Source organism: Phytophthora sojae (genome assembly GCF_000149755.1).
Source record: "Phytophthora sojae unplaced genomic scaffold PHYSOscaffold_1, whole genome shotgun sequence".
Lineage (NCBI taxonomy): Eukaryota > Oomycota > Peronosporomycetes > Peronosporales > Peronosporaceae > Phytophthora > Phytophthora sojae.
In genome coordinates, this window is record NW_009258115.1 from 2,430,186 (window position 1) to 2,444,918 (window position 14,733).

Below are 14,733 nucleotides of genomic sequence, written 5' to 3' on the forward strand. Positions count from 1 at the left end.
CATACATTACATGAATTACACCGAAGAATGATGGGAAAGGAAGTAGAGCTCGGCGGCTGAGCCGCACGTTACGGAGACAAAGGACCCTGTGAATGCGCGACAGAGGACACGACGGTAGCAGCAGCCGCTGCGAGGAGACCAATCGAACCTCCAGTGTTCGTAGCTGAGCCGGCTGAGCTATCCGCTGCTCCCGCAGTCTGCACAGCCGAGTCCGCTGAGCTTGAAGCCGGAATAGCCGAGTTGTTAGCCAGAGGGACACTCGATCCTGCGCTCGACTCAGCTGGAGACCCAGGTGACGCCGGACCAAAGAGGGAAGCCGTGGGAGAAGGGCCGCACACGTTAGGCGACCCGATCAACGGAGACGCCGGATCCGCATCGCCACCGGCCCAGCCGAGCTCACCAGCTTCACAATGTTGGAAGATGTGGATTCCTGCACGGTTGACCGGAGTCGGAGCAATTGACGAAATCTGGGGAGGCGCAGGCTCGTCGAGGTCCACATCTTCATCGACAGTATCCTCGACTAGGCGTGGATCCACACCAGCGGGAGCGAAAACCATGAATTCCAAGTTACGCGTCCGGAAGCAGGTGTTGTACGGGTGCGTCGCTGGGTCGGTCAACCACCAAGCTCGCCAAGGCTCGGAGTCGTCTATAGACTCGGCTTCAGCACACCAGTCTCTGCCCGCAGGAATCCAAGCAAGATTGATCAGCGGATACAACGGGACCGACGGCTCGAAGAAGAGCTCCGCGTCGATTTCCGGGGCAGCAAGCCCGCCGAGAAGCTTCATCACTGCAGTGAACAGGTCGTCCGGCAGGATAGTCATGAGACTTCGGAGGGCATCGCCTCGACGCTTGCGAGCCAACTTGTACAACACCCATGTGTCATACATCTCGGCTATCACGTGATATGGGAGCCCCGTGAGAAAAGCCGGATGTAGCCCCATCAGCACACTCGACTCGACCATCCAGTGACACCTCTCGGACAGTGCTACGAAGAGCTTGGTAGGACCCTCTTTGTCACAAACCGAGTTCGGAGCCTCTCCGCGGATCTTCACGAACACTTCTGCGAGACGTCCATCAAGGTCACCGGCTTCACCGAGTTCGTCAACCGGCGCTTGACATCGTCAAGGACTTGAGGGGAGAAGAAGATAGGAGTCTTGGGAAGCAGACGAAGGAGCCGCTGAGCCGGGTGATCCGGATGGTAGACGTCCGCGAACGCTTTAATCCCAGCGAGGGAACAGAGCGTAACCGGCACACTACCCTTCCCCGACGCGTCATCCACAGTTACCTTGGCCGTTTGATGGCTGAGGATAGCCTCCCAGCACCGCCGAGACCCGTAATGAACGAAGCGGACGTCACGCAGCTGAGCTAGCTGGGGAGTTATCCGGGCATCTCGGCCGACCGCCTGGCGAGCTCGAGTGCGCAGCTGAGCGAGCGAATAGCGTAAAGCTGCAGGCAACTGAGGGAGAACGTGGGCGCCAGCGTCATGAGCGGTCACGATAGGCACCGACAGGGTTGAAGCTGGACCAGCAGAAATAGGCGACGGCGAAACAGCTGAGCTCGATGGGATGCCAGAGCTCCCAGCCGAGTTGTTAGTCGAGCTGGAAGCGGCGGAAACCTCAGCCGGACCGACGGCCGAGTCCCCAGCCGAACCTCGCTGACGCTTGGACGGGCGGGGGTCCTTAGCCGAGTCCGGAGACGCAGACCTCTTCGACTTCTTTGACCCTGCCGACTTCGACTTCGACTTGTGCTTGTGCTTGTGCTCGTGCTTGTGCTTGAGCTTGTGCTCGCGCCTCCGCTTGCGCTTGGCCTTACCGCTCTGCTTCTTGGAACTCGGCTGTGAGTCTGAGTCACCTGACTCGCTGGACAGAACGAGAGGCGATTGACGAGCAGCCATGTAGCTCTGGATCTTCCCGTGCGGAGGTGGGAGCGCAGAAGCTAACGAAGCCCGGCGAGATGCGTCAGGGTCGGCCGAACTGAGCTCGTCATCAGATCCAGGGTCGTCAGCCTCAGATTCAGAGCTCTCGGACACAGACAACGGATGTGCTGAGGTTCCAGGAGCATTCAATCCAAGAGCCGAGCCCGACGAACCAGAGGAAGAGCTACGCCGAGCGGACCGGAGGACGAGATAGTCAGGAGTCTCTAACAGATCCAAGCAGTGAGCGTTCAACACTCGGGCAGTAGCCGCAGTGGAGCGTAAAGGGCGACGCGATGGAGAAGTCATCCCAGCTGAGCTAGGAGGAACCGCTGGCCGGGTCGAGGCCACCGACGGAGTGCTCGGCATTGCGGTGACTACAGTCGACGCCACCCCTGACGGGCCACGACGACTCTGGGCTTGATTGGCAAACCGGGAACGAGTACATGCCAAGAGCCGGTGAGCGGCCGAACCCGAAGAAGACTGCGAAACCCTAGGCGGAATCGCAGCGGAGCTGTTAGTTGTACCCGCAGCCGAGACTCCAGCCGTCGAGCTCGGCGCAATCACAGCATGCGTTGTAGCAAGCGCCGGATCGGGAGCAGAGGAACCCGGTTGTCCTCCGGCGCCGACAGTCGATGTCACCACAGCCGCGCTCGCCACGCTGGTCGAGGAAGGAACCCACCGGACACAAGTCGGGAACGGAATCGAGGCAGGAAGCGAAAAAGCGGACGGAGTTGCAACAAGGTCAGCAGATCCAGGCAACGATACAACAGCCACTCCGCTTGAAGGCGTCTGCACCGGGGAGGAAGAGTAAGGCACGAGTTGCACGGGCGGCAAACTCACGGCCGGGACGGCGGGCCCCCTCAGGAGCTCTGTGGAACCAGGCACTTCTGTGAACTCGAACGAGAGGTCCACTTCCAGCGAGTGAACCTCGTCGCCGGCCTCCACATTCACATCGTCGACAGTCAACCCGGTTAAGTTCAAGCTCGACCGGAGGGATAGGTCGCATGCGGCGTCAGTCTCTTGGGCAGCCTTTTCAAGCTGGACCAACGCGTCCTCATGGCCGACCTCACCAGGAAGTGGACACGCGTCCGGCTGCTCGAGTGGCTTCTTGGGCTTGCGCTGAGAACCAGCCGCCGTCGCTGACTTCGGGTTTGAGTAGCGAAGTAATTTTTCGGCGGGTGTCAGAGTATCCAGCCGAGCTCGGTGAACCTGGTCGACCGACTTGCTGCGGCGACGGCGCGAAGCAGAAGTGGACACGGGCGTAGAAACCGCACCAGCCGACACAGGATTGGCGGCAGATGATGCGGGAGACACGCTTGGAAGGGCCGGAGCCTCAGACCCAGTCAGCCGGGTTGATTGTCCAAGCAAAGAACCAGCCGAGCTCACGGGCGCTGGCAGAGTAGTAGCAGCGCCGTCCGCTCGCGGGTGGATGGTCAACTCGACTCGACGAGTCTCTCCAGCCGGGATGTCCATCTCCTCCGGGAAACGTTGAGCCAAGATCCGGCATAACCGAGCATTGAGCTGCAAGTCAGCAGGGCTCAACCCAGTCACGTCCAACCCGGCTGCAGCTGCAGCAGCCATGTGAGGATCATGCATGGGTAAAAGGCCCATGCGAGAAATGACACGCTTCTGTCGGAGGATGACCTCACGCTGGTGTTTGATAGTAGCCTTGGCATCACGGAGAGGCTGGGCGGCTCCAGAAATGAGTAGCCGAGCCGACTCCTGCAGTTGCTCGAAGTGCTTGGTCGAGATCCCCTGGAGCACAGCGTACTCGGCGTCACGAGCCGATAGAAGCTGAGTCAAACGCTCAATCTCCGAGTCGCGTTCCCTGAGCTGCCTGCCGAGATCCTTAGCGTGAGCGAGAGCCGACTTCACATTATCATCCTGAGACTTGCGGGTCGACTTCAAGGAAGTTTCAGACTCGGCCATCGCCTTCTGGAAGCTGGTCAGGAGAGGGGACGACTTCTTCGACTCGGCTTTCCATCGGTCACGCTCCTCCTCGACAGTCTTCAACCGTTCCTCGAGGTCGGCCTTCACAGCCGCCTGTAAATCCAGCCGCCGAGTCAAGTCAGCGTTAATAGTCCGAGCAGACTCCAGCTCGACCCTCAGTGCAGCGACGTCACTAGCTTGACTTGAAGGTTGGTGCTGACCGCGAAGGAGGCTCACGAGTTCGCTGACGGACGTCGCCTCGAGGGCAGCTCGGCGGACCTCTCTATCAGCTGCCGGCGCGGGACGAGTGATCACGAATGACAACAGCCGAGCCAAGTCCGCGTTCTCGATGCGGCGTTGCTCGGACTGCGCATGGATCAGCGCAGCGAGAGAGTCGAGACTCACCGGCCCAGCCGAGTCCGACCGACCAAGGTCGGCGGCGTCCGAAGTGGTGTTGCCACGCGGACTCGGCAAGCGGCGAGGAGAAGTGCGAGATGCCGGCTCGGACGCCCGGTCGAACCCACGGGAAGTTGTCAGATCGATGCCAGGGTGCTCCTGCCCATCGCTGACCCCGCGAGCCCGGGACGCCGAGTCGACCAACTCAGCGAACTTCCCCTCATCTCGCGCGGGAAGATGTGAAGACTACAAAGACGGCGCAACTGAAGTCTGTGAAGATCAGTAGAAGAAGGGTCAGCAGCAGAATGGATGGAGCCGTCGGAGGCGAGGAACGTACTGGAGGAGCGGCGGGAGCGCCGGACGACGACATGGCGCGGAGAATTGTTCGCTGCCGTCGGAGTTTTGGCTGAGATTGGACTCGACTCAAGGAGTGATGGTCAGGTCCCTCACCAACTCGGCTCGGAACATGACCGGGGCAGTTGTGGTGTAGGAAACACCAGATTTCGCGCGACCAACTCGGCTAGAGTGGTACACTGTACCGGTAGCCGAGCTCAGCCGAGATCACCAGCTTATCCGGACACCTTATCCGGCTCAGCCGAGTTCAAGGGGTTATCCGGACACCTTATCCGGCTCAGCCGAGTTCGAAGAATTGTCCGGATAGCTCATCCGGACCAGCCTAGCTCAGGCGTCGCCAAGCTCAGCGAAGAGTCGGCCGAGATCCAAAACCGCCCACTTTCATTTGGTATTTGTATTGGAGCTTAGGAATAGTGGAGGTGCCCCTTCAGGGCGCCCGACAGAGATAACAAACAACAGAGCAGAATTTTCTAGGCCTAAAGCATGTGTACACGTTCCGGTAAGTCCCTGCACGGGGCCGGATTATGTCTGCTGCCGGTACCCGAGAGGCATAGCTTGTAGGGTACTCGGCTGGCAGCGCCAAGAGATTAAGGTCGGCCCGGGTTGGGCGCGAGTCTCGCCAAGCGCGAAGGAAAGTCTCGCCACCACTGCGAGCCGGTGTTCCCGTACGTCCCGGGCACTGATTGCTGAGTCGAGAAGCCTTTGCTCTCGGCGACCTGTAAAAGCGCTCCGTACGCCGTCGTCCATCCTTTGGTGGAGGGCTCAGGGTTGAGTGAACGGAGGCCGTCGAACTCGGCGGTTCTCTGGAGGAGTGATCTTGGTTGGCAGGTCTCGCGAGAGGCGAGACACCTGCTGTCCCGGTTGGGCCGAACCGCTCGGGGGCAACCTGGCGCAGGCCAACAAAGCCGACCAGCTCGGCTATTGTTGTGTTTGTAGCCAAGTTACCACATCTGACGATTTTGTGTGTACTGCTATACCACAGTGAGCACAAGGAGTACGAGCAGCCGCCCGCAGTGCGAGGCCACCACCGAGAGCTACCTGCAGTAGGAGGAGCCCCCCACCGCCGCGCGCCGCGCACAGACGTATTGGTAAGCGACTTGGGTTTGCGAATTGGCGTGTAAGCTTGTTAGTACGACGAGCGAAAATGGTCATGACCCGTTCACAAGCTAGAGCTACCGCAGCTGCTGAATATCGGGGCGATGACACAACTAATCAAGAAATAGTTGTTGCTACGAGAAGGATGGGTGGGTTTGACGATGGCGAACGCGCGCAGCAGCTACTGGCCATTGATGGACAGCACAAGTTGCGCAACAGCACGACCGCCGTGGCAACTGGCATGCTGAGATCAAGACGGAGCTGGAGGCCTTAAAGACAAGGCTGGGTAGGGTGGAGAAGCAGGCCGAAACCGACAGCGAAAAGAAGTGTGCAGCATGTGAGCAGCAGCTAGACACGTACCGCCTGTCACCTAAGCTTATAACAGCGCGTGCTGACGGTGTGCCAGCTCGAGAAGATGGCGAAGCTCGACCTGAGCGTTCATGGTTGCGCAGCATGTTGAAGAGTATGTTTGCAGAAGCGAAAGCAGAAATGTTTCCTACAAAATCTTCGCAGCCAACTCTAAAAGAAACCCTACCCGAGGGCAGTGATCAATACGCATATGTAGCCCCCCATAAGCAAAGGCAGTCGACAGCCGTGGCAAAACGTAAACTCTCTGCGAGATGCGCTCTCACCGCAGTGATCGCGGAGGTGCAGCGTGAGGTGCAGATGCGTGCTGAAGCAAGGGCGGCAATCATTGAACTCAAAGTAAGTGTATATGAATTTTACTGTTATGATGTAACATGCTAACGATAATCTCTTACACCGGTAGGTATCGTCGCGAATGAAAACCGTTAAGAAGCGAGGGAGAACACCCCGGGCTTCTACGACGAAACATCATTGAAGTCAAACAGTTCTGACAGACTTGTGCTAGACATCATCTCCACCAGCACGTCGTCTCCGAATCCATCGGGCACACACTCAATCGGGTAGGACATGCTTGAGGGGACATGAGATGCCAGTTTCTCGCTGGGAATTTCCTCGCATTGAGTAAGATCAACAAAGGTCCGGTTGCGGTTTAGGAAGATGCCCATGTCGACATTGCGCTGAGTGATCCGCGTGCGTTGTGGGGTCACCATACTACCAGCGACGCTAAAATCTCTCTCGATATGAGCGGACGATGTAGGAACTGCGAACAATAATTTTGCTGCTCGTGGTAGTATCTGATATTTTTTTTCTTGCTCCATCCGACGCCAAAATTCCAAAACACTTTCTTCTTCGCCGTCCGCGTTGACTCCAATTGGAGTTTCATCAAAATTCCACCGATTCAATTCATCATCAACTCGCGATCTTGGTAGGTCCTGAGTTTCAGTATGCCTACTTGTACACGAAAACTCTGCTTCTATCTCTTCCAGAAAGTCCGATCTCGGGCGCGATGCGAAATTAGAACTTGCATACTCAAAAATAGTACGGTCCTCGGCTACTGCTGTCAAAATTTCCCGAAACTTTTCTTTAATTTTTTCGCTGACATACTCCAATCGAACCTCTGTGTCTCTCGCGCGGTGACCATTGTCGATACAGCATAGCTTTACCACACGGTTTAAGGATTTATCAGGCCTTTTGTATGTCGGGTGAAGCCGAGATTGCATCTCAAACACAAATGCAGCTGATTGAGTCCCACTCGTCTTGTAATATCTCGAAAAAAATCGTGAATCGAGCGTCTTTCGAAGGCGTTCTCGAGTAAATTGAGCCAGGTCCGTCAACTCATTTTTGGCAATAAATTTCGGGTTTTGTTTGGTCGACATGTAGTGTTTGAGAGGCTTGTCTAGATCAAGCGTGTTTAACCTTATCAAATAAAGTGCATGCAGCACATTTACTTGGTTTGGTTCTTCAGCTTGACACATACGCTTAACACCCGCAACCGGCCGTAGCAATGAGAGTAGATGAACCAAATCTAGCTGATCGTCTTGTAGTGGAAAAGTAGGGGGGACTTGGTTTTCGCGAAGTGCTTTTCGTGCCCTTTCATCATACCAGGCAACTATCGCAGTCCATTTATCCAGAATCCTTCTAGTTGCTGTCGCCAGACTCAAAAATCGGTCTGGATTGTAATCAAGAAGTTGGATTGTTCCAGTTTCAGTTTGTGTTCTACACAGCTCTTGAAATAAATTGCCAGTAGTTTCCACGGTGCGAACCTGGTAAATAGTCTTCTTAATCCGTGAAATCAACTTAGTCATGCCCGGATTCAGCGACTTACATGCATCATTTCTCATTCCACATGCTTCCTTTGTCGCTGCATGGGGCATGTGCGCAACACACCATTCCCACCTGCATTTCAATTTGTTGACCAGCAAGTTTTTGACATCAGGCCCAGCGTCGCTCGTGGCAGCAAAAACAAAATCTTTCCGAAGTCTGAAATCCTCCAGAATTTATTCCAGCCACGCCGAAAATGGACCTTGAATTCCAACGTCGCGGTCTCCATACGATGGGCTAAATTTTTGCGTTCCAAGCATCACCGATCGCATTTGCCAAAACTCATCCACGAGATAAAGCCGCAACCCTAAATATTTCCCATGAGTTGTACGACAAGTCCAAAAGTCTGTCATGATCACAAAATTCGCGCAATCGGAGCGATTACGTTCTAAGAAGTCAATTAACTCCGCTTTGGTCGAGCTGTAGAGCTCGACAATTGCCTTCGCAATTCGCTCTGCATTTATCGTAGTCTGCATCTCTTCTCTCACCACCACCTGCCGGATTACTCGGGATTCTTCGTACTCGCCGCTACAGAAAGGCAAGTTATTGTTCATGATACGAAGGGTTTCCAGCAGCAAATGAAGGCGTTGAGGGTTTGTTCGCTACAAATTCGACGAGAGCAGCCGTTCAACCGTTTCATCTCGCTTTCGTTTTCCTTCAACTGCAGCCGCAGTTATCTTCGACGAGATTCGATGCACCTTTCGTAAATGCTCTGTTGCTCTAGATGTTCTTGCTCGTGACAACACCAACTTCACACCTGCCTGTCGACACGCCTCGTCGGCAAGACATACCCAGCCAGTTTTCACGTCATCATTGTCGATATACTCTACACGTACACCCCACTCAAAAATGAATGAATTCTCCGTGACAGTAGGTGGTTTAAGCGTGTAGCCCGCAAAGGGATGATAGACTTGAACCGCCTCACGAACTGCAACAGGTGGTCGAACCATAACAACGAGCACTCGGTTACCACCCACCACCGTTCTTCGTGTCTTCTCCTGCACGACACGTTAAAATGCTCGCGATTCTCTTGGCGACGTCTGCGGGCAGCACGCGGCGGTGGTGGCCTCCTCCTACTGCAGGTAGCTCTTGGTGGTGGCCTCGCACTGCGGGCGGCTGCTCGTACTCCTTGTGCTCGCGCTGGCGCTGCTGCTACTGCTCCGCCTTCTCCTGCACGGGACGGCGGAGTAGCACTCAGGTATCTTGGCTACGTCTGCGGGCGGCGGTGGAGGGCTCCTCCTACTGCAGGTAGCTCTCGGTGGTGGCCTCGCACTGCGGGCGGCTGCTCGTACTCCTTGTGCTCGCGCTGGCTCTGCTGCTCCTGCCGCTGCTGCTCCGCCTTTCCTGCACGGGACGGCAGGGTAGCACTCGGGTGTGGTGTAGTGGCACGCACAAAATCGTCAGATGTGGCACCCTAGCTACACACAACAACAACAGCCGAGCTAGTCGGCCCTTGTTGGCCTTCGCTGAGATGTCCCCCAGCGGTTCGGCCCTTCCGGGACAGTGATGTCTCGTCCTCGCCGAGACCAAGTACCCCAAGCCAGTCAATCACGGAAGCCAGCTGAGTTACCTGACTTCGGAATTAGAAATCCCGTGCCCTCCGCCAAAGGACGGACGACGGCCCTCGCGGGCTTTTACGGATCGCCGAGAGCAAAGGCTTCTCGACTCAGCAATCAGTGCCCGGGACGTACGGGAACACCGGGTCGCAGTGGTGGCGAGACTTTTCCTTCGCGCTTGGCGAGACACGTGCCCAACCCGGGCCGACCTTAATATCTTGGCGCTACCAGTCAGCACCCTACAAGCTATGCCTCTTGGGTGCTGACAGCAGACATAATCCGGCCCGTGCAGGGGCTTATTAGAAGAGCGTGCACGTGTTGTGGACCTAGAAAATTCTGCTCTGTTGTTTGTTATCTCTGTCGGGCGCCCTAAAGGGGCGCCTCCACTATTCCTAAGCTCCTATACAAATACCAAATGAAAGTGGGCGGTTTTGGATCTCGGCCGACTCTTCACCGAGCTCGGCGACGCTTGAGCTCGGCTAAGCCGGATAACCTGTCCGGATAACCCCTTGATCTCGGCTGAGCCGGATAACCTGTCCGGATAACCCCTTGAACTCGGCTGAGCCGGATAAGGTGCCGGATAACCCAGTGAACTCGGCGGAGCGACCCGCGAACTACTCGTGAACTCGGCAGAGCGACCCGTGAACTCGACTGCGCAACTCCCGGACTCAATTGAGCCTGGTTACCGTATCGGACGGTACATGGTACCGTTTAGCCTGAGCTCGGCGGCTTGAACCCCCCATGATCTCGGCTGAGCGTGTCCAGTGCCTTCCTGAAATCGGCTGGGTCTTCATCACTGGGTCTGCCACGTGTCACCAGGTCGGGGCCGGTGTGCCTTGAGTTTCTGACACCATCAGCCGAGTTCAGCGGTCCATCAGCACATTCTTGCCCACTGAGCTCGGCGGACGGTCATCCCGCCGAGTAGAACTTGGCTCCTGGTACGTTGTTCCACTGCGGCCTTGGAGTGTGACACAAAACTTGATGTTCCATATACCACAACTGCCCCGGCCATGCTACGAGCCGGAGTGGTGAGTGGTCTGGCCAACCGGATGTGTCGCACGCTTGATTTCGTCCAATCAGATCTGTCACAAACACTCTGAGTTCACATTTCCCGAATTCGAGTGGCGAGAAACGCCCGCAACGCCAGCTCGACGCCCTCGTTCCGTGAAGGTGAGACTTGCTTGAGCCTTGATCTTTGGTATAGGCCTTGTCTGATGCGTGGGCTCCGCGCCTCATGGGTCTGTACACATGTAGATGCCCCTATCGCTCGCACCAAACCCCGTCGTCGGATCACTTCAGCAGCGAATCAGCCTGGATGGTGGCAGCCGGTAGCAGGAACTGAACCATACGAAGTCAGCTGGTGCCCCTGTCGAAGCTCGGAGTACTAGCGGTGATGTTGTGCCTGCCGCAGCAAAGCGAGTAGGTGATGCAGGTGTCGGGAAAGTGCTCGATTGGCTGCAATACCGACGAAGCCGAGCATCGCTGTCTCCATCAAAATGAGCAGCCATGGATGCTGCCAGCGACTCGGCTGACCAGGTAAGCACGTGCCTCTCGTTTCGGTGCGTCGAGTGGAGCCTGATGGTTGTCTTGGCATGCTACAAGGCACCGGGAACTCGGCGGGTCAAGAAACGCTTCCCCGATCGGGCCGCGCTGAGCTCGAAATCCAACCCAGCTGAGCTTATTGGCAAGAAGTGCAGCAGCAAGTTGAACTCAGCTGTGTTCGAACTCGGCTGTCCTGACGACTAGCTGCTATCCGCTGACCTTGAACTCGGCTGGACTTGAACACAGCCTCCGCTTCATCGACTCAACTAGCCTGGTAAGTGTTTGCCCCACTCACTTTGGTGCGTTGAGTTAGCTCTCACCGTTGCTGTGTCATTTTATAAACGAACAAGGCGATCCCGATGCGTTTGATGCTCCAGTCGAGTTGTCCTGACCGGGCCGAGTTGGGTTCATTGGTCAACGGACCTTGACTTCGGCATGTCTCCCGCTCTGTTAGACCAGCTTACCCCGACTGGGTTCAGCTTGGTTGGGAAGGTGGTGGGCAAGCTCGACTGGAACAGCACTTCATTCGGTCACATTCCAACTCGGCTCGCCGCGAGCTCGGCTGCGTTCAAACTCAGTTTGAATTCGGTATCTTCGGTTCAGCTGTGAAGCGTGTTCAGACTCAGCTCGGCTACACCTCGAACTCGGCATGAGCGCTCTCCAATCGGAACATGGTGCGGTGGCCTCCTCCTACTGCAGGTAGCTCTCGGTGGTGGCCTCGCACTGCGGGCGGCTGCTCGTACTCCTTGTGCTCGCGCTGGCGCTGCCGCTGCTGCTCCGCCTTCTCCTGCACGAGACGGCGGGGAAGCACTCGGGTCTCTTGGCGACGTCTGCGGGCGGCACGCGGCGGTGGGGGCCTCCTCCTACTTTTTGCCTAATAAGGGGGATCCGTAACGAGCGCTGCTCGCGGGGGGCTCGCGGGTGCTCGTTGTGTTCGTATTTAAATGGGAGAGCCGAAAAACCTCATAAATCGTGCTCGCTCGGCAGGCACGAGCTCGTAGATTGGGGTTTTAGTGCTCTCTTTCCCCTCTGCTGGTGGGATGCTTGGTAAAAGGCGACTAAGGAGTGAGGCTTTACGAGAGTTGAAGGTGTCACGCTCGCTTCTCCGTCCCCATCCGATGCTGAAGGCGCTCTCGCCGCTTGAAACGGTGCCCACCCATACATGCGGCATGGCGTGCTCTGCCAACGTCTCCAGCCAACTGATTGCTTCAAGCGTCCTCCCGACCAGTGTATCCTTTCTGCGAGACATGAGATGTGCACGAGACTTTCGTCAACTCGTTCTTGGCGTTCGCCTGACTTGACGTGAGTGAGTGACTCCAATTCGCTGTCAGTCTCATCGACAATCGCTTCACGAAAGCCGTAAAGGTTACTGTGAAGTCTGAGAGCGATGGACGCCAAGATGGCAGCGCCACCTTTTGGCCCGAAGTGCGGGGGCACGGAGCGACGACTCCAGCTCCGAGGGACTCACCCACCCACTCGCTTCGTGGTTCTTCGTGCAAGAAGCTTTCGGTGCTCTACGTCTGGCTCTGGCCACTCGCCAGTGGGGAGCTCGCGCGCACTCAGATGGAGATTGGCGAAAGTCGAGAGAACCGGCGGCGCGAGGCTCTCGGCGAATGAGCGGCGGCGCAAATCCCCGACCATTCGCCCTTGACAAACCCAGCCTGCTTTGTCGGAAGCGTCCACGGCCCCAACCTTTTCCTGGAGGTGACAGCGCCACCGCCCGAACAGCTTGGTGGTCATTCTCCAATCTTCTCGCTGCGACGCACACAAACTCAGCGAACCCTCGCACTCAACCAGCACCATGGTCTTCTCCTCGACGATCTTCGGCATGGCGGCGCTCGCCTCCGCCTACCTCGCGGCCCCCGCCGCCGCCGCGGACCAGCCGCTGCCCTGGGACGGCCGCGGATACGACCTGACCGTCGACACGCTGACGGACAAGTACCTGACCCACATCCTGACCATGCGCAACAACGGCACGGACGGCAAGGTGTCGGACTACGTGTCGATCGCCAAGGACGGCCGCAAGACGGCCTACAACGGCGACACGGGCGTGATCGACATCTCCGTGGACTCGAAGGCCATCTTCAAGACGCAGAACAACTTCCGTCGCTCCGAGCTGGTGCAGAACATCGCCGGCAACAAGGAGGGCACGACGTTCTTCCGCGCCAGTGTCATGAAGGAGGAGGCGTTCCTGAACCCGTACGCGTGGCAGATGATCTTCCCCGAGTCGCACATCTTCGAGATCCGCGTGGACGCGACGGCCAGCCCGGCCAAGATCATCTACCTGAACAACGGCACGTGGGACGCCAAGTGGGAGACGGAGTTCGTGCCTGGCACGTGGTACAACTTCGGCATCGGCATTTCGGCCGCCAAGTCGGGCAACGGCTCGGTGCTTGAGTTCTACACGAGCGAAGGTGACAAGGACCTGGCGCTTGAGGCCACCCACGAGACGGTGACGGAGTTCCCGTCGTCGTACGAGTTCCACTACGGCCTGCTGACGCTGTCGGACGATGGCAGTGACCCGAAGATGAACGCCAAGCCGGACACGGTGTCTTACAACGGCGTGTCGGTGGAGGCTAAGGTGGCGACCTCTGCGTCTGCCGGCGCTTCCTCCGCTACCGGCTCCACTGCTTCGTCGGTCGGAGCTGAGTCCTCGTCCACTGCATCGGCGTCTGCTGCTTCGGCTGAGACTGAGACCACGGAGGCCCCCGCTACCCAGAACGAGACCCCTGCCGCCCAGAACGAGACTCCTTCCACCGCTACGAAGCAGGGCATTGTGCAGAACTCCGGGGAGGGCTGCGCCCGTAAGTAAGTTAGTGCGCAATGGGCACGGTTATCTCCATTTGGCGGAAGTGATGTGCAAAGCTGGTTAGAAAACTGCATACATGTACTTTTTGCTGAAATAAATGTTAACTGTTCGATCGCGTTTTGATGTTCGTACCCAGTGTTTGTTTGCTGATCGCTTTCATTGTTCGTCAATAATGGTGCGGTGCTTACAAAGTCGAAATTATACTAATAATAACTATTATTACCGTTTGCAGATATTTTGGCCAACGCATGCTTATTATCTCGTTAATAATCTCGATTTTAATCCAGCCAGCTCTTAATTAAGACCTAGGTCTGATTTATATATCTCGCCAGTACGGTCTAAGATCCGAGCTTGGGGCTCTGTTTTCTCGACCAAGGCGCTTTTCTACGACTTGGAAACGCAGAAATGCCATTTTAGACGGGCCAAACCGAGTTTCTGGGCCTAAAAGCGGCCCCCAGCAAAGCATAAAGCTAAATCAGCCCTCGCCTATCTCGTGTCCACTCATATTAAGAGACAGGCGTGGTCTCTTTTAGAGGTCTATTTTAGAGGGCAAAGTATTTGCAAGCGGCAATATTATAATAGAAACTATATGTAAAACTGTAAGCGCGGCTGGCGCAATGGATAGCGTATCAGACTTCGAATCTGGGGGTTGCGGGTTCGAGTCCCGCGTCGCGTACACTTTTCTTGAGGTGGAAAAAGGACTTTGTGTCTAAAGATGCCGACTTCATCCAAGAAAAATAACATCGACCTTACAGTAGGTCGGTTCTCCCACAACGGGTTATTCACTACCAGGCCGATTTTTGATCGGCGAATGAAATCTCACGCTTCCGATAAACATAGGATAGATAGTGGTCAAATTTTTTTATTCAGTGCAGATTCAGAAACACGAAAATGTATTGCACCGTAAGCCTGGCTTCGCATCCGGTTCAGCTCAGCTTAGTCAGCAAGAA

At 56.4% G+C, this 14,733-nt stretch overlaps 3 protein-coding genes and 1 non-coding gene across 4 annotated transcripts; 2 read left to right on the forward strand and 2 right to left on the reverse strand.

Moving 5' to 3' along the window:
- Positions 1 to 3,334: 3,334 nt before the first annotated feature.
- On the reverse strand, positions 3,335 to 4,288 carry PHYSODRAFT_427942 (hypothetical protein; the record flags this gene model as incomplete). The annotated part of the gene is made up of 1 exon (XM_009516198.1): positions 3,335 to 4,288. A coding segment is annotated over one exon (954 nt), but the record flags the coding sequence as incomplete, so codon positions are not given.
- A 2,318-nt stretch (positions 4,289 to 6,606) lies between these two features.
- PHYSODRAFT_419234 (hypothetical protein) lies at positions 6,607 to 7,842 on the reverse strand (the record flags this gene model as incomplete). The annotated part of the gene is made up of 3 exons (XM_009516199.1): positions 6,607 to 7,022; positions 7,098 to 7,533; positions 7,666 to 7,842. Coding segments are annotated over 3 exons (1,029 nt in total), but the record flags the coding sequence as incomplete, so codon positions are not given.
- A 4,960-nt stretch (positions 7,843 to 12,802) lies between these two features.
- PHYSODRAFT_293234 (hypothetical protein) lies at positions 12,803 to 13,786 on the forward strand (the record flags this gene model as incomplete). The annotated part of the gene is made up of 1 exon (XM_009516200.1): positions 12,803 to 13,786. The coding sequence occupies one exon, from the start codon at positions 12,803 to 12,805 to the stop codon at positions 13,784 to 13,786; it is 984 nt and encodes a 327-aa protein (XP_009514495.1).
- Positions 13,787 to 14,386: 600 nt separating this feature from the next.
- On the forward strand, positions 14,387 to 14,459 carry PHYSODRAFT_t4. The gene has a single exon. It is a non-coding gene; the product is annotated as a tRNA-Arg (tRNA).
- The last annotated feature ends 274 nt before the right edge of the window (positions 14,460 to 14,733 follow it).